The sequence below is a fragment of the Onychomys torridus genome, chromosome 1, assembly GCF_903995425.1.
Source record: "Onychomys torridus chromosome 1, mOncTor1.1, whole genome shotgun sequence".
In the NCBI taxonomy this organism is placed as follows: domain Eukaryota; kingdom Metazoa; phylum Chordata; class Mammalia; order Rodentia; family Cricetidae; genus Onychomys; species Onychomys torridus.
Window position 1 is genome coordinate 32461295 of NC_050443.1, and position 25762 is coordinate 32487056.

The window sequence follows — 25762 nt, forward strand, 5'->3', positions numbered from 1 at the left end:
GAACCCCACACCAGACTTAGATTGGCACAGTTATGCAAGAACCCTGGGTCTTGGAGAAGCCTTGTTAAAAACCACAGGCCCCTTGCTGACTGCTGTGGTGGCGAGGGGCAGATAGTTCCCTGATGATGTGTTTTAGCCACACCCCCATAGCTCCCCAGGTGAGCTGATGCTGTACTTTGCCTATTATCCCCTTTACCTAGAACCCCTCCAACACCCTGCCCCACCCACTTCTGTATATATCACGGAGGAAACCCCTATTCATCTTGTAGTTGTCTGTTTCATGTCACTGGAACGAGGTTCTGCCCCATTCCTCATGCCACTCCTTCATGCTACCATCCACAGCAAGATACCCCGACCTGGCTCTGTTCCGAATGCTGGCATACGCTAATTCACTTGTTGTTCACAGTATCCTAGAAAGCTGGCGCTGCCATCACTCCCCCCATTTTACAAAGGGGAGATGAGGGGCAGAAGCCTAAGAGGTTGTGTTTTTCTGCCCCCAACGTGGCCCAGTCTGAGGCAGTCTCGTGGGACTCTGCATATACTACACTCACTATGGTTTGTGGAATGTCACTGTCTCAATCCACCCATTAGTCCCTGAAGGCAGATTGGTATCAGTGTGATTTCTGTGATTGTCTATAGCATGCAGCACATGTTTGTTGGTATGTAGGTTTTGATACATATTGACTGGGCGAGTGCCTGATGGACAAGTGATATTATTTTACCCTGTTCCTTTTGTTTGTATGTTTGAGACAAGTGTAGTTCTGGCTGACCTCAAACTCAGAGATCTGCCTGCCTCTGTCTCTCAAGTGCTGGGATTAAAGGTGTGTGCCATCCTGCCTGGCTCCTCCTACTCCTCTTCTTTTATTCAGCGGGGATGGGGAAGATACGTACTTTGCAAAGATGCTATGAAGACTTTAGATACAGATAAAACACTGTATGATTCCTGACACTTTGCAGGCACCTGATTCAAGTCTTGCTTTGAAATGAATGGTTCCTGGTTTCATGGGAAAACCTGAACAAATGAATGTGCACTGTCTAAGAAGGAAGGAGGAGGGCAGGTCACCACGGCAGGCACACCTAGTGAGCACTAAGTTCAGCTTGAAGCTGGCTGAGAGGAAAAGCTGCTGATAGAAGCTGGGCTGTGCAGGAAGCCAGTTTGCACCCGTGTAGGGGTGTGGATTTCTCAGGGGTAAGGCCCCCCTGCACATGCTGACAGGTGCCGTCATGTAGCGGTGGGTGGAAGGGCGCAGGCCAGGGCCACTGGCTCCTCTGCCTCAGCTTAAGCTCAGGTCTTCAGCCATTTCTTCTCTTCGCTGGGCATCTCCTTATGTATACACACAGGGACTCGAACTGGAATTTTGTTCTTGTCTGTTTCTAGCCTCAAGGGAAACTCAGTGGGTACTCTGTTGAGCTCATGTAGATTGGGATTTTGTTGCTTTCTTTTGAAAATTACAGGTTGTCTCTAACCTACACTGTGGCTTATCTGTACTTATTTCGATATTGAATATTTATTCCCCTCCCAAAGTTTTGAATCAAATTTGTGCTTCAGGAAGATGGGTAACATTTATCCTGTGGCTTTGCCCTCAGGGTTACATGTGCTCCAGTCTGAGAAGGATGAAGCTTGCCTGCAATAAAGAATCATGCAACCATTGTTTTGTGATTCTGTGGATGAATATTTAATAACATGGAAAGAAAGGTTAGAAATTTGGAGTGTGAAAAGCAAGGTTATGGCACTGTATGAGCTTATTCACTTTAACATTTAAGAAAGATAGAAATGTACTGAGGAGATGGAACACCGTAAAGATAAAGATGAGGTGGTAGTGTAAGCAAGCAGGTAGCGTGGTGATCTGACACACAGTGAGTGTTTAATAAATGTATGTGCTAAACGGAAAGAAACAAGTCAGGTGTCAACAACAGCCTTTATTTATTTATTGAGAAAGGGTATCACTGTGCAACCCTGCTGGCCTAGAACTCTCTAAGTAGACTAGGTTGGCCTTGAACTCACAGAGATTCATTTGCCTCTGCCTCCCAAGTGCTTAGATTAAAGCCATGTGCCACAATGTCAGTCATGGCAGGGAGGGATGGTGAGAAGAGAGGCTATTTTATTTATATATCTTAAGTTCCCTGCGATATATTATATATGCAAATATATATTCACAATATATATACTTGTTATATATATGTATATATACATGTAGCAATAAATACATTCTTAAAAAGAGATAAAAGCTCTGAGTTCAGGTGTTATGAATCCTGGTTGGGACTCTCAGGTTTCTGGCCCTGACTCCACTTGTCATACTTAAGGGCCTAAAATATAGAGGTTGACAGTGCATTAAGCTCTGTGAGAGTGGCCCAGCATAACAGCTACTCCAAGAACCTGTGCTTGCATATGAAAGATGACAGATTAGCTGTATATATATGATGGGGGTGAGGGGAGCACAGGCTGACAGGGCCCTGAATCAAGGTCTCAGAGACAAAGGTGGGTGCTTTACACACACTTCTTTTTTTGAGATGGGGTCTCCTGTATTACAGACTGCCTGTAAACTTACCATGTAGCTGAGGATAAACTTGAACTTCTAAGTGCTGGGATGATAGACATGCACCCCTGCACCTGATTTTATATGGTGACAGGGACCAAGCCCAGGTCTTTGTGAACTCTAGACAGGCCTTCTGACAACTGAGCTATATAGCTCTAGCCCAAGGCACTGCATTTAAAGAAAAAAATCTCTGGGGTTCTGATGAACCAAATGATGGAATTTACCAGGTGCCAGGCAGATATACACATCTTTCAGAGCTGAGTTTATTGAAAATCATTTTCTGAGACCAGCTAGATGACTCAGTAGGTCAAGGTTCATTGCCACATAACCTGGTAACCCACGTTTGATCCCTGGAACCCACATAAAGGTGGAAGGAGATAATCAATTTGACAAAGTTGTCCTCTGATCTCTACTTATGCCATGGCATGTGTGACCCTCCCAATATCACACACACACACACACACACACACACACACACACACACACACACACGATAATAATGATAATGTGAAAATTAAAAAAATTGGGGACCAGAAATGTAGTGGGTGGCTGTTCCAGCACTGACCTTGAAACACTGCCCCTAGTGTGACAGCAGGTAACTGCCACACCTGCCTATGACCTGCCCCTGGGGCGTGGCTGAGAGGGAGCCCCTTAAGACTTGAGGTGCATATGTGCTTGCCCCTTCTGGATACCACATGGTCCGGGAAGCTGGATGGTATCTCATTTCTCTCGGATCCTGTAACCAACCCCTACTGGCTGTAAGTTATCCCAGAAATAAACTTCTCTTGATTACCTGATAAATTATGTGGAATAGCTGTGTTAAGTACAGTTATACAGAAAGATGGCTCAGTGACTAGGGGCACTTGCTACTCTTTCAGAGGACCAGAGTCCAGTTCCCTGCATTAGGAGGTTCACAACTACCTGTAACTCTAGCTGCAGGGGGATCTGATACCCACTTCTGGCCTCTTGCAGGTACCATATGAATGAATGTTAACACACACACACATACACACACAAAAAAAAATAAATAAATAAAAAATAAAATCTTATCCAGGTGGTGGTGGCACACATCTTTCATCCCAGCACTTAGGAGGCAGAAGCAGGTGGATCTCTATGAGTTTGAGGCTAGTCTGGTGGTCTACAAAGCAAGGTCTAGGATAGCCAGACCTGTTATACAGAGAAACCCTTTCTTGAAAAACCAAAACCAAAACCAAAACCAAAACTAAAACTAAAACCAAAACAAAACAAAAAGCAAAAACAAAACAATACCAGAAACTTTTTATAATTAAAAACTAGTTTCCTGAGAGCTGGAGAGATGGCTCAGCAGTTAAGAGCACTGGTTGCTTCTTTTTTTTTTTTTTTTAGCTGAGGATCGAACCCAGGACCTTGCACTTGCTAGGCGAGCACTCTACCACTGAGCTAAATCCCAAACCCTGGCTGCTTCTGTAGAGGACCTGGGTTCAACTCCCAGCACCCACATAGTGCTCACAACTGTCCAGATGGATCCAGTTCCAAAGATCCATCGTACCAGGCATATATGTGGTGCATATTATCTGTGCATGCAGGCAAAATACCCATACACATAAAACAAAATAAGAAAATCTTAAGAAAATTGTTTTCTAGACAGAAATTAGGGATTTTTAAAAATCAGGTTAGATCCACTATCAAACACACACCATATTATGCTTATACTCTGGAGGGGCTTCCGTGGACCTCCAATTAAGAAGCCCTGATCACCAGGGATGGGCAGTGGGGATCTCCTATAGGAAGTGGTAGAAATCACACATATGGAGAACTGTGGTGGGATCACATCCCTGATTTAGCCTCTGCTCACTTGTGTGTGACTCTAGTGCACATTTATTTACCACCAAGTACACGACAAGCACTGGGATTACAAGGATTTGCTTCCCTGCCATTCAGTAAGGATTTGTGTGTGCCAGGCTCTGGGAATTTAGCAGTGAATGAGCAATCCAGCCTGTGAAGGTGCCAGAGTCCTGGACCATTACTTCTCTTACCTTTGGTCCTTCTAGAGATGATGCCACTTCTATTTATGTTTATCTATCTATCTATCTATCTATCTATCTATCTATCTATCTATCTATCTATCTATCTATCTCCTGAGACAGGTTTCTCTGTGTAGTCCTGGCTGTCCTGAAACACTTTGTAGATTTGTAGACCAGGCTGGCCTCCCCTGGCTACTGGCTGTACAATTTCCAGAGTAGTTGCATTGGCCTCTCTACAGCAGCGTCATCATTAGACCCATTTGTCAGTTAGAGGCAGATGTTGAATCGAGGGTTAGCTCTTCAGTAGTTCACAGTATGGTAGCTGCTTTGCCAGGCATTAACCCCCCCCCCCCCCACGTGCGCAGCAGAGGCTGCTTGCTTACAAGCTATTTCATTGGAGGCTCTTGCTAGGTTTGCCTCTTGAGTGAGGTGTAAGGGATTTTTCCAGGAGAGGAAATGTAGGCTTCAAGAAGCCAAGCATTTCTTTTCCCAAGTAAATGCAGACCTGAGATTTGAACCCTGGGCTTCCTGACACCAAGGGATGGTTTCCTTTTTGCTGTATAATTTCTTAGGAAAGGGTTGCTGCAGCACAGGCAAGAAGGATAGTAAGAGCCTGGAGACTGAAGAGGGAGCGATATGTATGCGGGAACCTTGAACCCTAAACAGCTGTCCTGGGCTGTTGGTGCAACTTTTGCACCTGACATCTGGCAGATGGGTCCTGGGGTGTTGAGTGGTGTTGAGGGAGGGGAAGAGTGAGAGGCAGGATCAGTAACCCAGGTCAAAACTCCTGAGATTCTGGGTGAAGCGTGGAGGCAGACAGCCTTCAGAAGTCATCTGGAGCATGTGAGGACACGCTGATCCCTCTCCTGTACCCCAGGTCTCAAATCACACCATTCAGCCTTGCAGTTCCGCTGCCTGGGGGCTGGTTAGAGCTGCAGAACCACAGAGGCTCCCCGGTGACTCATCTGCCTGCTCTCAGCATCAGCCCACCATAACTGGAGCTGAAGCCTGGCTCGGCCTGTTCCTGTTTATGTGAGGAGGGAGACTGTCCCATTCAGCTTTTCTTCTTTCTCACAGTGGCCAAGAGTGACCTCCCAGCTAAGCCTATCAGTCACAGGAGACCTTGTCCGCCTGAGCATGCACTTTGTCCTGTTCAGGCTTCCAAAGCCATTGACTGTCAGAGACTGAAAATTTGAAGCAAGGATATTGGCTCAGTCTGATGATTTCTTTAAAAAGACTGAGGGACTACGTGGGAACAAGGCTTGCCCATGGTCAACAGGTAGCCAGTGGCAGAGAGGCATGGGGGTTGGCTGCTATCCCAAGCATTACGAGCAAACAGATCCCTCTCCCCTCACCCCCAAGATAGCATCTCTTATAGTCAGTCCATGCTGGCCTTGAACTCTTCATGTAGCCAAGGAAGACCTTCAACTCCTGACCTTCCTGCACCCACTTCCTGAATGCTGGGATTGCAGGTGGAAGCCACCATGCTGAACTTCTGGAAACAGACTGTTTACCACACACTGGTGCAGCTCCCAGAGCTTTATGAGTATTGATTCTCAAACCCTCCTAACAATCCTGGAAATAGAGTCTCGTGTGTGTGTGTGTGTGTGTGTGTGTGTGTGTATCTGTGTGTCTGTGTGTGTGTGTATCTGTGTGTGTGTGTGTCTGTGTGTGTGTGTATCTGTGTGTGTGTGTGTGTATCTGTGTGTGTGTGTGTGTGTGTGTGTGTGTGTGTGTGTGTGTGTGTGTATGCACTCACATATGCCAATGCAGGCCAGCAGGGTTCTAAGAACACCAGGAATCCTGGTGAAAAAAAAATCCTGGCTCTTCTTTGAAAAGGCAATGGGCAGTAGATGGAGCTTTCTGGGAATGTGAACTGGCTCCTCACCACACCTCTACCCCATCAGTCCTGCTAGCCAGTGAACACCAAGATGGAGAGATCCACAGAAGGTTCAGTGGGATGATGAGAGCCTGGGGAAGGAGCAGGTCAATCCCGGACAGTAAGCTGGCAGATGGTGTGATCTGCATCTTGTGTGTGTGCATTGCTCACAGAGGCCAGAGGTCGGCCTGGGGTGTTCCTCAGGCACTCACTGTCTACTTCGTTTTTTGAGGCACCATCTCACGGATTAGTCTAGACTGGCTGGCCAGTGTGCTCTGTGAATCCTCCTGTCTCCATCTCCTAGGAGAGGGTGGTGGTGGATTACAAGCACGTGATGCCATACTTCTTAAATTTTGTTTTTGTGGATGCTAGGGATCCCAACTCAAGTCTCCGTACTTAGATGACAAACACTTTCCTGAGTGAACCATCTTCTCAGCCTCAACACCCACAGCTTATTCATCTTCCTACTTCTTCAGGCAGGATGCAGTAGCATACGAAAACTGGTTTGGGGATGAGAAGGTTCTAGACTAGGATGCAGGTGCTCACGATTCTCAGCCCCAGTGACTTGGGCAAGGTGTGAAACCTCTCTGTGGTTGTTTGAACAAGAGTAAATCCCTTAATAGTCCTTTTATCAATAGGTGGAGTCTGTGCCCCCATCCCAGGCAGATGAGATGTCACATACAAGATTGCCAGGCTGGGAAAGGAAAGCCCACGTAATGATGCTGGCTCCTTGTGTGAAATTTGGCTTCCTGGTGGAGAGAGACTTCAGTGGCCTCTTTACAAGCACTGGTTCAGTCAGTCCTTGAACGACTGCATGACAGAGGTAATGGGATCGTTCTTTTACAGTTTGGAAAACAGGAAGATGTTCGGGAGAAAGTGACTTGTCCACAGCTATCATTATGGGTTGAAGGGTCAGGACCCAGCCTCAGGAGGCCTGGTGCCAACATCTGTCCTCTCGTCCTGTCTCTGTTACTTACCTTAGACTGTTGCTGCTGCTTTTGCCTCCCCTCCATGACACAGAGGGCAGGGTGGGGCCAGGCCTCTGCAGCTAAGCATGGTTAACCACACTCATTGGGTGGGCTTTTCTGGTTAGGGAGACTCTCAAAGCAGGACTAGGGCCAAGGCAGTGGGGAGGGCTTTGGAAGTCAAGGGCACCCACTGCTTAGTCTGTAGTGGGCATGTGAGCTGACCACTGCTCACAGACACTGCAAAGTCTACTCTCTGGAAGGGGACCTGATTGGAGACTGTGCATGGAAACTCCAGGTAGGTAGACCTCCAGAGAACTTGAAGTAGTACTAAGGACCAGTCTGTCTTTTAGGCAGGCAGCTTTTTGTAGTGGCCAGAAGTCCAAGAATGTAGAGTCCTATAGATTGAGGTTTGGGCTCTAGCTCTGCCAGTTACCACATGTGACCCTGGATAAACACTGTGGCTAAGTGACAATTTGCATGAACCTAGTTCTCTTCTAGAAAATGGATGAATAAATAGTGTCTCATAGGACTTTTAGAATACCATGAGCTAAAAACACATAAATGCTTAGCCCGGTGCCTAGTAGATCATGAATGCTCAATAAACGGTAGACAGAGGTAAGAGATGAGGTGGGCGAGAGGTGGGGTGGGGAGGCAGGCAGCGAAAAGAACCTCCTTTTTATGCGCCAGCTGAGCTTCCAGGAGGACAATGAGCACCCCACCTGGATGTGGGCTGGGGCTTTGAGACTGCTGGCTGAGAGCTGAGGTCAGTGGGTAGGTAGAATGGGCATGGACTGAGGGTGAGGAAACAGTGAGGCTTTGTCTCTGCCAGTTAATTAAATCCAGAATGCCAACATGCTTTCAAAACAAAATGCAACTCAAGTACGCTTTGGATGGGATATAATGGAACGGTTCTGTGTGAAACTGCCAACAGCCTTGCAGCTGCTCACAAAGGCTGAGCACTCTGTGCTTCTCTGCAGTGGAGGCTCCAAAGTACGAGGGTGAAAAGCGTCTGTGAGATTCTATGGGCGCATCCTCTGCCCCAGGCACCACACTGAGAACCAAAGGAACAGACATCAGAGACCTTCAGGAGCTCGCAGTGCCTGAGACCTAAGCACAAAGACACTTAGAGGGTGAGTGTTTCTCCTTTCACCTTCTTGCTTCTCTGACAAGGAAATGGAGATCCAGAGAATAAGAGTCGTTCTGTTTTATTTTTGAGACAGGGTCCCCAATAGCCTAAGGTTGGTCTTGAACTCAGTATATTGCCGAGAATGACCTTGATCTCCTGATCCTCCAGTCTTTATCTCCTGAGTGCTGGGATTACATGTGTGCACCATGGCACCCTGGTTTAGAGGTTCCTCCCTAAATTCTCTCATTAGCTCTCTCTCATGAATGAGACAGTAAAAAGGCTTCACAAACGTTGTATGGGGGCGTATCCTGAAGGTCTGGGGCCTAAGCCCAAGGCAGTGCAGGCCAAGCCCTAGTTTGAAGTTCTTTAGCAGTTTCTGCTAAATGACCTCAGAAGTCAAAGACAGCCCAGATGGCAAGAGAGGAATAAGAGCAATCCAAGCTGCACCCCTCCCCCACGCCAGACAGCTGGGTTGACAAATCCTCAGGAACTGCCACCATCAGAGGGCAGATTCATTTTCTACGTTCTCCAGGTGGTAGGGCCTGAGGGCTCAGTGTCAGGCTTGTGACCCTGGGTGTTCCATTGCCTCTGTAGGCCTTCCACGAATTTAAAGGGCAGGTCTTTAAGGGCCTGTCTAGCTTTTAAGACTTTTTTGCTTAAAAAAGAATCCTGAGCCCTCTGCTTAGCTTAATTCAATGACTTCTCTTTGATCTTAGGATAAAGAACAAAAGTCCTGGGCACTGCCGGTAGGAAAGGTCCAGCAGGCTCTGGCTCTTGTGTCTCTCCTTAGGCTCCACCCACAGCTCCTGCCTCCAGGTTCTCTGCTGGAACTGCTTTGAAACCAGAGGGTGTGCTCCAAGGTGCAAAGCTCAAGGAAATTTTGACATAGTCCACGAGTATTCCAGTTTGCTTTCTATTGCTGCGATAAACACCACACCCAAAAGCAACCAGAGGAGGAAAGGGTTTATTTCATCTTACAGCTTATAGTCCTCTATGGAGGGAAGCCAAGGCAGGAACCTAGAGGCAGAAGCTGAGGCAGGTTTTTCAGGCATTGTATGGAGTCATTCTGATGGACAGACACTGGCTTATTGCTTCTTATTGGCTTGCTCCCATGGCTGCTCACTTTGCTTTCTTATGCGGCTAGGACCACCTGCCTTGGGGTGGCACCACCCATAGTGAGCTGGGCCCTCCCATGATAATCATTGATCAAACTGCCCTACAGACTTGCCTACAGGCAGTCTGATGGGGGCAACCTTTCAATTGAGATTTCCTTTTCTCAGATGACCCTGAGCTTGTGTCAAGTTGACAAAAAAACTTACCATCTTTCTGAGGGAGGAGTAAGCCCATATTTCTCTCCTTTTTTTATTGATGGGGGGAGGTGCAGCTGCATGCCCATTGCCAGGGGAGGAGAGAGGCCAAATGTTCAGGGACATTTGCCTCCATCAGGAGCAAAATATCAAGATACATATGGCATCATGGTGGAGCTTAGACTCACTTAAAATACTGAGTACCAAAACCGAGATCCAAGACAAAGCATGAGTGCTTGGCTTAGGATGGAGTTACTGCTCAAGCAACTACTGCAAGTTGAAAATGCCCTAAGTAGACATGCATTTATTCCATCTAATCTACTGACCAGCAGGCTTAGCAGTAAGGCAGAAACTCAGTTATTTACCCGTGGTGACCTGACTGACTTGGTTTGCTGTGGCTGCCCAGCATCCTGTTGGAGTAGCATACTTTATGTTGCTAGCATGAGAGAAGATCAAAATTTGAAGTTCTGTTTCTACTGCCTCACCTTCACCTTCAAATTAAGAAAACAAAACCAAAACAAAACCACCTTTAATTCCAATCATTGTAAGTCAGAGACCACGTATACAATATATGCTATTAAAATACAGAATATGAAATATTGACATTACTCAGCAAGGGCAGGAACAAGAATGACCATTAAACACACAAATTATGTATCACAGGAAGCAAGTTCAAGAAGCCAGCCTGGGGCCTCATGTGGGCCACTAAAGATGCACTGACAGCAAACACCGAGAAGCTTGGCCGACAGTGGCAATACCCTCTTGGCCTCTAAGGAAACCAGAAACCAAACCACCAAACTAGAAATCTGTCCAGTGTCTGAAGAGAAAGACAGAACAGAAGCCTGGGGCCCTTTGTTCTGGCTCCTGAAAGAGGTGGAGAGATACTCTGCTTGGGAATCAGCACCTCCCAGGAGGAAAGACTCATGGCTTCGGTTGTAGCATAGCTGACTGTCAAGGAGCCTTTGAATCTCCCCTTCCCTGAGTGGGCTCACCAATGTGACCTCTGAGTCATTTTGTTGGTTTTCTACAAGGAAACAGAATTCCATGTTTTGTGGTCATCTCTCTCTACAGAGGTCCCCACAGGACTAATCAGCTCTCATTAGGATTCGAGGGTCTGGGTCAAACCCAGGTTTGGGGTCTACCATCAGAACAAGCAGGGGGAAGAGTGTTCCCACCACCTACAGTTACTGTTTAATTAGCATTTTGGAATGCTTCATCCTTTTGTGTAAAAATAACTTTAGAAAGTGCAGAGAGTCCAATTTCCATAAGAGAATAAAGAAAACCCAAATCTTTCACAGTCCCACCACCTGAGAAAGGCACTGGTTTCATTTTGATGTCCTTCTTGTTATTTTTCTCTTTTAGTAAGTGGGCTTTCCCCCTACAGTTCATTGGCACACCCTAAGATTATGTCTCTTTGGATTATGAGGATTTAATTATGTTAGACAGACATTTTATATTAAAATTTTAGGATCGATGATACACTGGCCCATGTTTTCAACTACATAGACCTTAACTTGCAAGTTGAACATTGAAAGATGCTGAGAAGGAAGCACACTGAAATAGTCTAGTGTGTTGAAAATGAAGCTGGATGGAGGGTGATAAGATATATTAAGCTTTATTGAAAGCTTTTCAAATTTAATTATTCAACTTTTAAGCAATACAGTAGACATCCCCCAAGGTGGTCCTCAATGATCCTGCCTCCTGGTACTCACAACCTTTTGCAGCCTCTCCCACATGGCAACCATGGTAGGCTCTGTGGCCAAAAGCACATAACAGAAATCATTTCTAAGATTAGGTTAGAAGAGACTGTAACTTCATCTGGGGAGCTTCCTCCTCTCTGGAGTCACTCATATTGGGGGAACCAGCTTCCTGACTGGGTAGCTGTGGAGAGGTCTGCTTGGAGAGGAACTTAGACCAATAGGCTGCAGGGATATGAGGCATGTTAACAACCTGTGGGTGAACTTTGATAAAGTAGATGTTCAGCTTTAGGTAAGTTTTGAGAGTTTTGTACAATGGTCAACATTTTGAGATGTTCTGAGAAGCTGGGCCAGAACTGTAAGCCCTGGGCTCCTGAATTAAAAACACAGTAAGGTAATAAACGTCCGAAGCTATAAAGCTTTTGGTAACTAGCTGTGCAACAGAACTTGCCTAACAAAAGCAGCTTTATATCTGTCTCAGACAACAGACCCCACCAACAGGCTGGACTCACATTTATCATGGTAGATCTGAGAGCCTGGGCATGGCTATGGTGGGCCTTCCTGCTGGGTGTGGGCTGTTCATGTTGGCAGAAGGTGGACTTGCATTAGGTGGACATAAGGAACACATTCCAAATGACCTTGTTTGTTGCAAAGTCATCTTTTAAAAATTATTTTTTAAAATTAATTATTTTTTGAGTGTATGTTTGTCATGACATATGTGTAGAAGTCAGAGGACACCACCTTGCAGAGTGTATCTCTAACCATGTAGTTCCCAGAGATTGTACTTAGGTCATGAGATTTGGCAGTGGGCACCTTTATCTGACAATATATCTTGCTGGCCCAGAAGTGGTCTGTATTAAGCAAGGTGATAGTCACTGGAATTTGGCAAAAAGACCATCTTTCTTAACAGCCACAGGCAGCTACAGCCTGAGTGGGGCTGACAGACACCTAGAGTTGTGCAGGATCCCAAACTTTAAAAGGAAGAGCTCAGATTTATATCCAGGCCTGAATCTTCCCCATCTCCCAGTGCAGGAGAGTGACCTGAGGGCTGGAATGGTGTGGAGGCTTGTCCTAGTCTAGCCACAGCAATGATGTTCACTACCAGGGCATACGTGCTCAGCACTGTCATTACACCAGAAACATGGCTCTTGGTCTGGACTTATATTTGAAGGGCTCTTATCTACTCTTTTACTAGGCATCCTTCTCAGAGGTGAGGAGTAGATGGAGCCATGAAGACAATTCTCAGTTTCTACACAAATCCAAAGGTTCTCTGTGCAGACTGGCCTGAGCCTGGTTGTTCAGAATGATGTTCTCTTTTCTTGTTTTCTGATGCCCAACACACTACTGTGTGCATTTCTAGTTTGCAGAAGAGATCAGATGTGTGGGTCAGAGTGCCCTTGCACATAAGTGCATGTGAATATGCTTGCAGTGGATGGAGCCTGATAGGCTAGTACTGGCTTCTCTAAACCTTGTATCTTGGTGCACAATGCCAAGGAGTCAAAATTCTAGCCTGGCTTAACTTATAAATATGAACCTGTTTTTCATACTCCTTATAGATGAATATTTGTCCATGCAGAATGATAGAACATATTTAATTTCAAAATTCATTGGCTCTATTTCCAACTTTAAACTATTTTGATGTAGCAAACAGGGGCCTTGCAAGTGTTGAAGAGGAGCCTGCACACAGCCAAGCTCTTTGCAAGTAGGGAGAAGAGCCAAAGACTTAAGATATGTACAGGTGAGTAGCTGAAATAAGAAAGACTTGGAAAAACAGTGGGACATGAAATGGGAGAAAGGTATAGATATTTGGGGAAGGAATATATGTAAGAGGAGCAGAGAAGCTCATAAAGGATGTTATGGTAGATGAGGGTGCCGTAGATTCCTAGTGTCTCATCAAGAGGTGCCATGTTTCTTCCTCTACTTGAATCTGGGCTGAGACTGTGGCTAGCTTTGATCAATACATCAAAATAATACTACAGTTTTTTTTTTTCTGAGGCTTAGGAAATCTGAAGCTTCTGTTTCCACCTCTTAGAAGGTCAGAAGTCAGTTGCTACATGAGAAGTCTAACATACTTATGACTACCATGCTGTGAGATAACCCAGGCTAACTAAAGAGACAGCCACATGGCAGGGACTGAGGCACCAGATACGTAAGAAAACTTTCATGGACGTTGTTTCCCAGGCCTTAAACAGGTGAACACAGCCTGGTGGATGATCTCAGCTGACAAGGAACAGAAGAACACCCTGTCTGATCCTGTGGTTCATGAGCAGGTAAGACGGTACCTGTTTGAAGATGCTGAGTTTTGAGACAGTTTATAAGAAAGTAATAATAGTTAACTAAAACACACACTGAGATCTGAGAAGAATGAATGAGCTGGAGTAAAGGAGGATGTCAAAGGGACACATTTTAAGAAGGTCATAAAGAACATATTGAGAGCTAGGGTGACTTGACACTGGACAGAACAAAGGAGAAGGAGATCATCTGTCCCCACATATCTTGGGGATGTGTTGAGTTCTCATCTATCTCAATGGGCTTTGGCATCAACCTTTGTAGAGGCAGCAGCTGCAGAGGCTCTCTCTTTAGTGTCCCTGCACATCCAGACACCTCCCTACACTTCCACAGCTGTGTCCACCTCAGTGAAGGAAAATGGACAGAGATTCTCTTCCCACCAGCTGGCCCCTTTCATAGCAGACTTTGCAAGCAGACAATATTCCTGTCTGAGGCTGTGTTAGCTCTTTGAGATCTTGGGAAGAGAAAAAGCTACATTGCTGAAGAACTGGCCAGAACTTGACACCTGAGCCCTGGAGCAGGCTCATAAAAATGCAAGAATTTTTCCGTTCACTCTCCATACTCTGGAATGACCACCATCATTATCAGCTACCACTGACTGAGCACTGTGCAATAAACACTTTCAATCTATTAGCTCATTATCATGGCCTCTGTGAAGATCTTACATCACCATCTATAGTTTAGAGAATATAATTTTGAGGTTAAAACAGATGATTTACCTGAGGCCATGGTGCCAGTTAGTGACAGACCTGAAACATGAACCCAAGTCTATCTACCTCCCCAAAGCGCTTCTAAGCCCAGCTACAAGGGGTTCCTGATCTCATTTTTGTCATGGTGTCAGAGACTAGTTAAATTCTCCCGTTACTGACTAGTGGATACCTGACCAAGGCCTCTTCCCAAAATGTTACTCTATTAGTGTCTTAGCACATCCTAATAGTGTTTTGTTACTCTTTAATGGTCTAAAGACTCAAATCATTAGTCAATGTAAACATCTCTAAATGCATTAGCAGTCCTAAATAAAAACAGAAGCATCAATCTAGTAAAGAAATAAAACCCAGTAGAATGGAGGCTACAGCACAGTGCTTGCCTAGTGTGCATATATGCCATGAGTTCTAGCCCCACCACCAGGAAAAGAGAAAGTCATGCAGAATGTGTGATGTGCTTGTGAATAGGCATAATAGCACCTCAGCCATATGATACATCTAGTCTGCCTCCTCTCTGCTTGTCCACTTGGGCTCCAGTACCTGCTCCCAGGCCAGTTAGAACCAGTACTAGGCACCAGACTTGGATGGTCAGCGAGGACAGGGTTTAGCAGATAGAAGCTAAGTCTTCTTTTGAGGTTACCTCTCTCCTTGATACAACACTTGATACAGACCCTGAAGACATGAGTGGGGACCTCTAGGACGCTTGCAGGAGCCTTTCCTGGTTCTTGAAGCTAGGGCTGTGTATAGGCCTTCCCTGGTGTCCTGTGTTCTTTGAGAGTAGAGGGAGTACAGCTGCTTTGCTCAGCACCATACCACTAATCTGGGACATGTCAGGATGAAGTGGACACTCTATAAATTTGAGTTGATCAAAGGGCCTTTTCAATAGTCCATTGGCATGATGGAGATGCAGTGAAAGCTATGACCCCTTCTGCTGATCAGAGGGGCGGGGGTCAATGCAGGGTTAGGATAGCCAAGCCTTCATTAGTACAGGCCTCCATCTATCTCCTTTACTCCATAAAGTAGCACCCAGGATAAGCAATTGCTTCTTGTTGAGACTGAGACCTCATGCATGGCTCAGGAGCATCCACTGAATACTGGTGAGCACTGTATCTAGTGCTGGGCTGGGACCTGTCTTCAACATATTAAATTTGAAGATGGAAGTAGGGTTCAGAGCCACCAGCCCAAGAAGTCATCTCTGTTCTTACCAAAAGGACAAGTTCTAGGCCTTCAGTGTACACCTGAAACCTTGTATGAACCCAGCTGAACATCATACACTTAACCCTCAGGGTTGCCAGGAACATCATGACTCTAGTCAGCTGTAAAGGGCCTCTGGAGTACCCGGGTCTCCAGAGCCATGGCATTCCTAGACATGGGACTTGCATTTCCTCTCATTAGGCCCCACCTTTTTTTTTTTTTCCAGAGACAAGGTTTCTCTGTATAGCTTTGAGCCTTTCCTGGATCTCACTCTGTAAACCAAGCTGGCCTCTAACTCACAAAGATCCACCTGCCTCTGCCTTCCGAGTGCTGGGATTAAAGGTGTGCACCACCACCACCTGGCCAGGCCCCACCATTCTTATAGGGCAATAATTCACAAGGTCCAGGAGAGGTGCCCATGCACCTACCTGGTGTCCATGCCCTCTTCTCAAGCAGTACTCTAATAATGAGGACTTCAGAATTCTCTTTTACCACGACATGATGCCTGCAAGGTTTTTCCTTCAGGAGCATTTTTCTGAGGTTACATACTGATTGTGGTGAACTGTGGACCATGACTGATTATACAGAGTGATGTGCCCACATGTACACATGCAAGGGTCCTTGCAGTACAAGATTGAACAGGAGGTGGTATTCCATTAGAGTCCTCACTTATGATCTGGCCCCAGTTCCTGCACATCTCAGGAGGCAGCCTGCCCTTAAGTCTGCCCATTAGAGACACTGAAAGCAAGATTTAATAATGTCACCCTATTGCACGGCCTGGCCATCACTGGCACCACTGTTCTCTACCTCCTGTGTACTCTAAGGAAGTGCTTGGATTTGAGGTGAGGCCCATACCAGTGCTAGCTGGGGGAAGGAACAGAGGCCCTAGCAGTGTTCTTTGCTTTCATGCAAATGTGAACACCTACACACCAAAGAGCTGAGAATGTGGATTTGAATGTGCCAATGTGTTTGGATGACTGTAAAGCAAGTAAAGTGAGCATGCAAAAGAGAAGAGAGTGACCACATGAAAAGGAATGTGTGCATGAGGGGAAAGAAAAGAAGCCGGCATATGCGTGGAGCAGAGAAGGCATCCAGGTCTACACCAAGTGCCTACCATTGGTTCCTGAAACCAAGAGTGGCTAAGTGCCAGCGAAAAGACAGGGAATGTAGAAGGAAGGAGGGTGCTTTCTAATGTTTGTGCATGTGCATGAGATCAGGGTGCAGTCCCAGGAAAGACCTAAAGAGAGTAGAAGAGTTGGTGTGTCTTTTAGTTTGCCAGGGAGCTTGTATGGTAGATGAAGGCTGATGGAGCTGCAGAGCTGAGAGAGCTGAGCATGCAAGAGGAAGAAGACATGCAGGTGTGTGCCCTCTGGCGGTGCGTGTCCACCCCCACAGGGCCCTGTGAGTCTGAGGCAGGCCACGTGCTTGGGTGACTGTGTGGGCATGTGCATGTGTGTGTGTGAGCATGCGGCTGTGTCAAATGAGAACCAACACAAGTGTGTGAGCAAGCGTGGGAGTACTGTGGAGGGTGTGAGCAGCCTACCCGCTTTGAAGGCAGCTGCGGGCTTCCGGGGTTGCTGGTGATGTCTAAAGACATCTTCACTCCAGGAAGCATTATCCAAGAGGTCTATATGACCTGCCTGATGCTGGCTCAGGTCCGGGTGACCGAGTCTCTGAGTGTTGGCCATGTCACTCTACTCTGAAGTTTGTGTGGGAATGAATGAGTCATCCCGGCATGGCTGGCCCTCGCTCTGCCTGTGTCTTGCCCAGCAGGGAAGACAGTAGGGAGGGAGAGAAACTACTTAGGGCTGTATTCTTATACCATTATTATCATTATGCAATTGCTCACAGTGTCTATGGGCTCTTCTAGAGGCCCAGCACCCCTGTGCTCTTGGCCTCTATACATCCATTTGTTTTATGTCCAAGTTTCCATTTAGGTCAGCAGATCTGGATGACCAGTCTTGGTGGCAATCTGCTGCACACCAGGCTCAGGTCCACACAGTCACAATACTAAACTACCTTCCAGTCCCTCCCCGCCTCCCTCTGCTTAGCTTTCATCTTTTTCTATAGTCTTTCCCACCGTTTGCCAAATGACGCCCCTCCTTGTTTGTTGCCTATCTTCCCTTTACAGTGAATGCTTATGTAGCACTACCATGCGCTAAGCTCTCAGCCCCCTATTAATTCACTGAGCCATCTGACAGTTCTGTATGGTACTGAAGACTAATCTTGACACTTTATAGATAGCAGATCCAGGGAGGTGAAATCAGCATCTCACTGATTAGTGACTGAGTCAGGTCTAAGCCCTGAGGCCCCACTTTTTTTTTTTAAATGAATTTATTTAATGTGTATGGATGTTTGTTTGTACATATGTCTATGCACTACATGCATGCAATGTTCATGGGGCAACTGGAATTAGAGACCATTTATGGGTGCTGAGAATTGAACCTGGACCCCGTGGAAGAACAGCCCATGTTCTTACAAGGTGAGTCATCTCTCCAGGCTTGAAAACCCACTCTTAATACATAATATAGTGCTGTGGGGTAGGCACTTTCTCAGTTTGGTTTTCTATTGGATCTCCTGAACCTACAACAGTGTCAGTCACATGTAGGTGCTCAGTTAATGGTGAATAACAAAGACATGGCTGGATAAATGGTGGGCATGGAGGACACAGAAGTGAGACAGAGAGGGCCTTGCCTTAAAGAGCTCATGGTCACAAAATAAATAATTATTACAATACCATATCTGCCTGGCATCATGGGTATCTAGGGGGCATACGTCCTCTTGGCCCTTGGCAGACAGGGCTCTCCAGAAGAAGCAGGACACAGAGGGAGACAGGCCCAGTGACATTACCCGGCCCCTCTCTGAGGACAGACACCCCTTCACTCTTTCTCCCTCTGCAGACAATACTGACTCTATGGAGACAATGGAGGTTAAGAACAGGGTAGTGGTGAGGACACAGGCTCAGGAGTTGCTGGACTGGGCCTTCCCTTGCCTAACATCATCCAGCTAAGGGAATTTGGGAAGGAAGTCAAACTTCCCTGGGCCTTGGTCCTGTCATCTGTAAGATGGGGGCAGTAAATGATACCAACTTCCTGAGTATTGCATAAGGCAGGCAGTGTGCCAGCTTCAATGGAGATGACTAATCTCCTCTTCCATTCGACTTTGTTTGCTGGCTCTGGGGGAGGAGAGTTAGAATTAAACATATTGTGCTTCTTACTGTAACCTCTCTGCTGTGGCTTTGTCCCATTTTCCAGAATTGGCTCAGCTCAGAGCTTGTCTGTGAACCCTCGCTAAGGTAGGGACTATGTTCCATCTACCACTATATCCCCAGCACCCAGTACAGTATCTGAGACATGGTAGGTACTCAATTAAATGGACTTGCTGGACAAATGATTGTTTACATTTATTTACTTCCCCAGGACCTTTGTGAAGATGAATATTCATGTTGCTGTTATTTCCATTTTCAGATGATGGACTGGAGACAGGTCCAGCAAGGGTAAATGACTCGCCCATAAACACACAGCCTGGAAATAGCACAGTCAGACTCAAATGCCAAGCCCCATGCTCTTTCCTCCACACCATGCCCTCCCTGGGTTCCTATATATTATGTCCTACTTTCTGTGGATATTTTCTAGCCAGTGGGGCCATCTCTGATTGTAGAATCATCTCCGAATTCTATGACTCATATCTGAATCACAGAAGTGTTTAATAGTTGAAAGAGACTTTGATGTCACTGAGACCCTCCCACCCACTGTGGAAATTTCCTCTCCATTGCTTCTCTTGCAATACTTGAATGCCTCCAGTGACAGAGCACTCATTTCCCTCCACTGGAGTCAGTCATCAGTTCTATGACTGGACCACTCCGAGAGTCAGAAAGTAAGTTCTTCATCCCGTGGGCCCAGATCTTTACGTCTGTGTGTTGGGCTTATGTCATACTCCTAAAATATGCAGGATAGAGCTGCTGTGCCCCAGCATACAGGGGTCCTTCAGATACTCAGCTCTCAGAGAATTCTTTCTTTCCAGTTAGCTCCTTGTGGTCCCTGCCAGGCTGCCTCCCATGAGTTGCATTCATTCCCGCCCACACCCCAGCAAAACCAGGGGATCATGGTGTGCAATGGCGCCCCTAGTGGATGAGGGGGAACTGCACCAAGGGCTCAGGCTGCTAGAGGAGCCAAGGAGCTGGGGAAGGGTGGGCAGTGGATGCTGTAATTGCTTATTTTGAAGTCACTGCTTCAGAGCCGCATCTATTTGTTTTCAATGCCAATCTTAAATGTCACATGGAGACGGCACTTTTAGAGCTTCTTACCTAGCATGATCTCAAGGTTTCTCAGACACTACAGGTTTGAGGCTTCGAAGTTAGAATTCAAAAGGCTATTTTTAAAACAAACATTTGGGTGGGGGATATGAAAAGATAGGCTATGCTACAGAGGTATGGCAAATTTTCAAATGATTCACCTGCCTTTATTTTGTAATATTGCTGCAATGGACACTTGTTATAAAAAAAATAATTAAAACACATAAAAAGAAAATAAAACCCCTTTCACTGTCTTCTCCACTCTATTCCTTTTAATGCAGTTTTTTTGACCAGGATCTGGTCTCCAACTGGTGGGCCATGCTGCCACTCTGTGGGCACAGTGCCCTGGCTGTCTCCATGGTGACAGCCATGGCAGGGGTTCAGGCAGGCAGACTCCCACATCTGTGGTCACCTGGACTCCAGCTGCAGATTCTGACTCTCAGCCAGGCTTCTCTGCAGGACTCACAGGCAGCTCTGCATGCTACTTGGCCACCCTCAGCTCAGACCATATCACCTGGTTTAGATTTCCTCCATTGCTTCCGAGGCTTGCACTGACACATTACTGGTCAGCTGCTCTCTCTCCATGCTAAGCTCCCTTGTCTGCTTTCTTCCTCTCTACCTCCAAGCACACCTTCAGATGTCTGCTCTTCTTCTCAGAGGAGACAGAATTGCCCTAAATGACCCTAGGACAGAAAGACACCGAGGGTTTGAGAAGCCAATCCCCAACTAGACAGAGAGACAGACCTCAGAACAGCAAGTTCACAGGCATCTAGACTTCTAGTTCTGTGTCAGTTAGTACCCTCTTTCTCCAATCTGAGTTCTTGGGTCTTAGAAGTGCTGAGGACACTTACCCGACAGCCTCTCACTGCAGCACATGTCCAGGGCCCCTCCCTCGGAGTCATCAGCAGCCTGGTTCTCTCTCTCACTCCTGCAGTGGGAGAGAAATTGTTGTCAGGGGATGCTGGTGGTCCAAGATCAAGAGTCCCAGCAAAGATGAAAAGCTGTCTCCTTCAGTATTCCTTGAATTAGCTCCACCTCATCAAGGGACCCAAGGGAAAGAGCAGCCTCTTATGGCATCAAGCTGCAGAGGAGAGGCAGGGTTTTGTAGGTGTCTTCCATATATCACCACCACCACCACCACCACCACCACCACCACCACCACCACCATGAAAGACTGGCTCACCTTCTTGAGACTCTGAAACAGGGTCCTCACCATGACCCCATGAAACGGGGCTTGTTAAACAAGGCTTAGAAGGTTTATGTGACTTGTCCAAGGTCTCATCAGAGTGAAGCTGGGTTCAAAGTTACACTGTAGAATTCCAAGCTAATGTTCTTATTGCTATGCCGTTGTGTTTCCTAGTTCCTTTGTTAGTGATGATGATGATAATGACAATGATGATGACAATGATGACGTACATATGTGCAGGTTTGTGCCATAGAGAGGAACTGGAGTTCCGGGTGGTTGTGAGTCACTATGTGGGTGCTGAGAATTGAAACCTGGTTCTCTGCAAGAACAACAAGTGCTCTTAACCATCAAGCCATCTATCCAACCTCCAGAAAACCCTCTTTATAGCCCATCAGGGTACCTAACAGACTGCTCTAGGCTCTAGTTTTCTTTCTTCACACAGTGAACTGGAAAAAGCTTGCTGGAAATCAATTAGATCCCAGAAAGTGTCTTCAGACTCAACAAACTTGGAGGGCAGAACACCATGATGCTCACGGGATTCCCTGCTCTGCCAATGGCTTGCAATGCAGGTGTGAGCCCTAATGGTCCTGGCTCCCCTTCATGCCTGACTCTTGGCAGTTGTGGGCTGGATCAGGGCTGGATCAGGGCTGAACACACAAGCCAGGCTGTGCCTATCAGAGATTACCCTTTCATGTCTACTGTGCATTCTAGGAGTCTGGGATCTGTGCTTCCGTGGTTGATTCATGGCTGTGGGATGCCCTGAGAGAAGAATTGCAGAGTACTGGAGCCTCAGAGCTCCTTAGCCCTTCCAGTGCTGAATCTCTTGATGGAGAGCACATCCATTAAGACTGTGAGATGGCCAAGGTTTTCTCACTAGGTCCCCACATCTTAGTTTAGCCAGTAGAACTGGCAGCTGGACACCTTTAACGCAGGCTCACTAGCACAAACTCAAAGTCTAGAAGGTCAGTAGCCTCTCTGCTCACCAGTCCTGCATTGTGGACCCTCCTCATCCATCTTACAGCCTGTTTTAGGACCATGACATATTTCAACAATAAGGGCAGATAGGCCAGGATAAGGCTGACTCTTCCCACTCTGGTGTTTTCCACTCTCAACTTGCATTGTCTTGTTTTATTTTTCCCCTCACTCAAACTGGCAGCATCTCTGACAATCCCAAGTTTTAGAGACCAGATGTCTTGGAGACAGAGGTTCACTACCTTCAAGGCATCCCTGCCTGTAAGTGTGCTCTTTACCTAATGGTCTTAGACACCCATTCAGGTCAACTTGAATGGATGCCCAAGACCATCAAAAACACTCCGCAACATAGTGCCAAAGTCTATCATTTACATAGGTTGTGAAGTTCCCAAACTGCACACAGAATGGGGCAGCCTTGAGCTAGAATCAGCTCTTCAAAATTCAAATTCACCACATATCTTGCCATGGAAAAATACTCCCACAGCATCCCGATTCACTAAGAACAAAGATAAACATCCTTTAATGCAGTTAACTAGATTCTTTCTCCTTTAGCATTTCCTTCTGTCCCACTTGCACTGACTGCTACTTGGGTTTCTTTGGACAGGCTCCTTCCTTCATATGCCTCTGCACTCACATTTCTCTGCCTGGATAGTACATTCATCTCTACTTACTGGGACTTTTTATTCGGCACTCAACACAGTTAGGAAGCCCATTTTAATTGAGGCCATTGCTGGACCAACATCATTGTCAGCCATTAGGGTGTAGGCTGCAAAAGGTCAATGACCACTCTTTTAATTCTATAAACTTAGCTTGCATCTTCAAGGCATGGCCCAGTTCCTGGCCCATAGAAGGAGGCTCAATAGATAAAGAACTGTAGAATAAGTGAGTGCCATTGCAATGTGCTTCAGAAAACATCAGCTACCTATGGTGGTATTGTGTTCCCCGAAATATTGTGCATGCTAATAAACTTATTTGGGGTCAGAGAATAGAACAGCCACAATATTAAACGTAGAGGATAGTCAGTGGTAGCACACATCTTTAATCCTAGCATTCCAGAGGCAGAGATCTACCTAGATCTCTGTGTGTTCAAGAATACTGCCAAGCATGGTGACTCACGCCTTTAATCCCAGGAAGTGAGGGCAGAAAGCAAAAAGTTATATAAGGTGTGAAAACCAGGAACTAGGTTGGTTAAGCTTTTAGGCTTTTGAGCAGCAGTTCAGCTGAGACCCATTCAGATGAGGACACAGAGGCTTCCAGTCTGAGGAAACAGGATCAGCTGAAGAACTGGTGAGGTGAGGTAGCTGTGGCCTGTTCTGTCTCTCTGATCTTCCAGCATTCACCCCAATACCTGGTTCTGGGTTTGTTTTTATTAATAAGACCATTTAAGATTCATGCTGTAGCTACCTCAAGCAGCCTCCATTGGAGCCACTTTATGGGTGGGTCTTTGTTGAGCCGTCTGGAACCGTCCTCAACAGCAGCCAGGGAATCATGGGTCTCTAAGACCTTTAATTTCGCAGAGGAAGGCACTGAAGCAGGTTGAATTAAAAATGGGAGCCATAGGGATTGGGTTTGAGAACAGCCTCTCAGTCCTGAACTTGCTTTACTATAAGAGCACCCCTAGATGGAGGATACCCCAAGACAGTGGCCCATGATGTAGGGCAGAAATCAAGGTATCTGGAAGAAGACCCACATGTGACTCACACCTGCTTTTCACACCCCAGCCACATTCAGAATAGCTCAGTGCTGCATGTGTGCAGTGGACTCTATAAATAAGCTTCCTAGAAAATGACTAATTTCATAATCAGAAGAGCAGAGAGAGTAGCACCCCAGCACTGTGGAGGAAAACGGAGCAAGATGTGGTTCTGCCCTGTGGTGGACTCCAGCTCCCACTCCTTCTCAGAGCTGTGTGTCTAGGCTGTGTCAGGAGTTTGACCAGATTTCAAAGAGAAAGAGACAGAGAGACAGAGAGAGAGAGAGAGAGAGAGAGAGAGAGAGAGAGAGAGAGAGAAGATGGTCCATTCACACAGCACAGAGAAGCCCTGACTCTGGGTATTGCCTTTCTTTTTGGCCACCAGGAGCAGAAAGAGCAGCTTGGAATGGAATGCTGTGGGCAACCCTCTCACCCTCCACCTCTATCACCTGGACAACATTTGCTAAAACTCTCCTGTGTCAACAGGCAGCAACTGCTGCTCTTAGAAGCAGAGAGCCTCAGAAATGATGGGTGCCTTCAGCCTGCATTTGCCAAGCACCTCCTGTGAGCAAGACCTGTGCCAGTCCTGATAGTACAATGCTGAGCAAGCCAGGACCCTTCTCATCTGACCAAAAAGCTGCGGGTGCTAACATGATTGTGCTGGCATCTCCTTTGACTAATGTCTGTATATGGGGAGAGTTCCACTCAAGTCTGTGGGAGGAGGAAATGTCCTCCAAAGGGAAGGCAGGAGCTACTTCTTAAAGGATGTTTCTAGTAGATGATGGGTTGCCAGAGTAAGGACTTGGGGCACCACCTGGAAGTAGGCTGGTCAGGGGATCAGGAAAGCAGGTGAGACTTAAGCTTCAGCAGAGGCACTAGAGCAAAACAGCTCCCAAAAGTCATGAGCCCTGCCTCTCGGGTGGGGAGGCCTTTTTGCACTTGGCTGTGTGGCTTCCCTGTACCGAGGGGTGGCACCAGCCTCCCAGTGCCAGCATGGGCTTGGGAGGTCTGCAGCAGGAGGGAGGTGGAGGCTAGCAGCACAGATGTAAGGAAGGGACATTGGATTCAGCAGGGGGTGTCTGGTCATAGAGTCTGCATAGCATAAAATCTACTGTTTATTTATTTACTTATTTATTGAGACAGTGTCATTATGCATGCCAGGTTGGTTTTGAACTCCTGATCTTCCTATCTCTGCTTCCTTAATGCTGGGACTATCATGCCTGGATGAATCCTATCACTGTGCACTGAATACACTTATGATGTTCAGAACTATCATTATCTAGTTACAATATGTTTTTACTTCCCCAAAGGAAATCCCATATACACCTATTAAGGAGCCACACTCCATCTTCCATCCTTCAAGCCCCTGGCAATCTCTGATTTTATACCTGTTTTGATGGCCAGTTCTGGATATTTCATGGAAGTAGAATCATACATGAAAACTTTTATGTCTGGTTTATTTCATTTAGCACAATGTCTTCAGGGTTTATTAAGCTGATAACCATTACCAGCTAGTACATTATTTTTTATGAGTGAGTAATTTCCCACTGTATGGACAGACTGCATTGCATTTGTTCACTCATCTGCTGGTGGACATGTAGTTTGGCTTTGCCTTTTGGTTTTTGTGAATGGTGTTGCCAACTGCTATTATGATTCCCATAAGTTTATGATTTTGGGCCATCCCTTCCCTGCCATGGGCCTGAGTCCTCATCTGTAAATAAAGTAGTCACATATCAAGCTTCTTGCAGCATGGATATCATTGCCATTATGTTTACCTGTCCCTTTTTGTCTGTGGACATAATATTACTCTATAGTTACAGACTCAGCCTGGACCACCCACCCAACTTCTAGGAGCTCATGGCTAGTGGTGCTGCCACAAATAGATGCCATGAGTTGGGGGAATTCCAGCAGGAGCT

At 46.4% G+C, this 25762-nt stretch overlaps 1 protein-coding gene and 1 long non-coding RNA gene across 3 annotated transcripts in view; one reads left to right on the forward strand and one right to left on the reverse strand.

The window, feature by feature from the left end:
* The window catches only part of Ptpn5 (protein tyrosine phosphatase non-receptor type 5), a 63496-nt gene that overhangs the window by 16789 nt on the left and 20945 nt on the right, over positions 1–25762 (reverse strand). For both annotated transcript variants that reach the window (XM_036181713.1, XM_036181705.1), the window contains exon 2: positions 20850–20926. In XM_036181713.1, coding sequence (XP_036037606.1) covers positions 20850–20874 — 25 coding nt within the window. In that variant the 5' untranslated portion in view covers positions 20875–20926. The remainder of the gene's footprint in view (positions 1–20849; positions 20927–25762) is intronic.
* Positions 6768–25006, forward strand: LOC118579933. The gene is made up of 6 exons (XR_004944517.1): positions 6768–7242; positions 8365–8517; positions 13162–13255; positions 13699–13787; positions 18959–19580; positions 24232–25006. It is a non-coding gene; the product is annotated as an uncharacterized LOC118579933 (long non-coding RNA).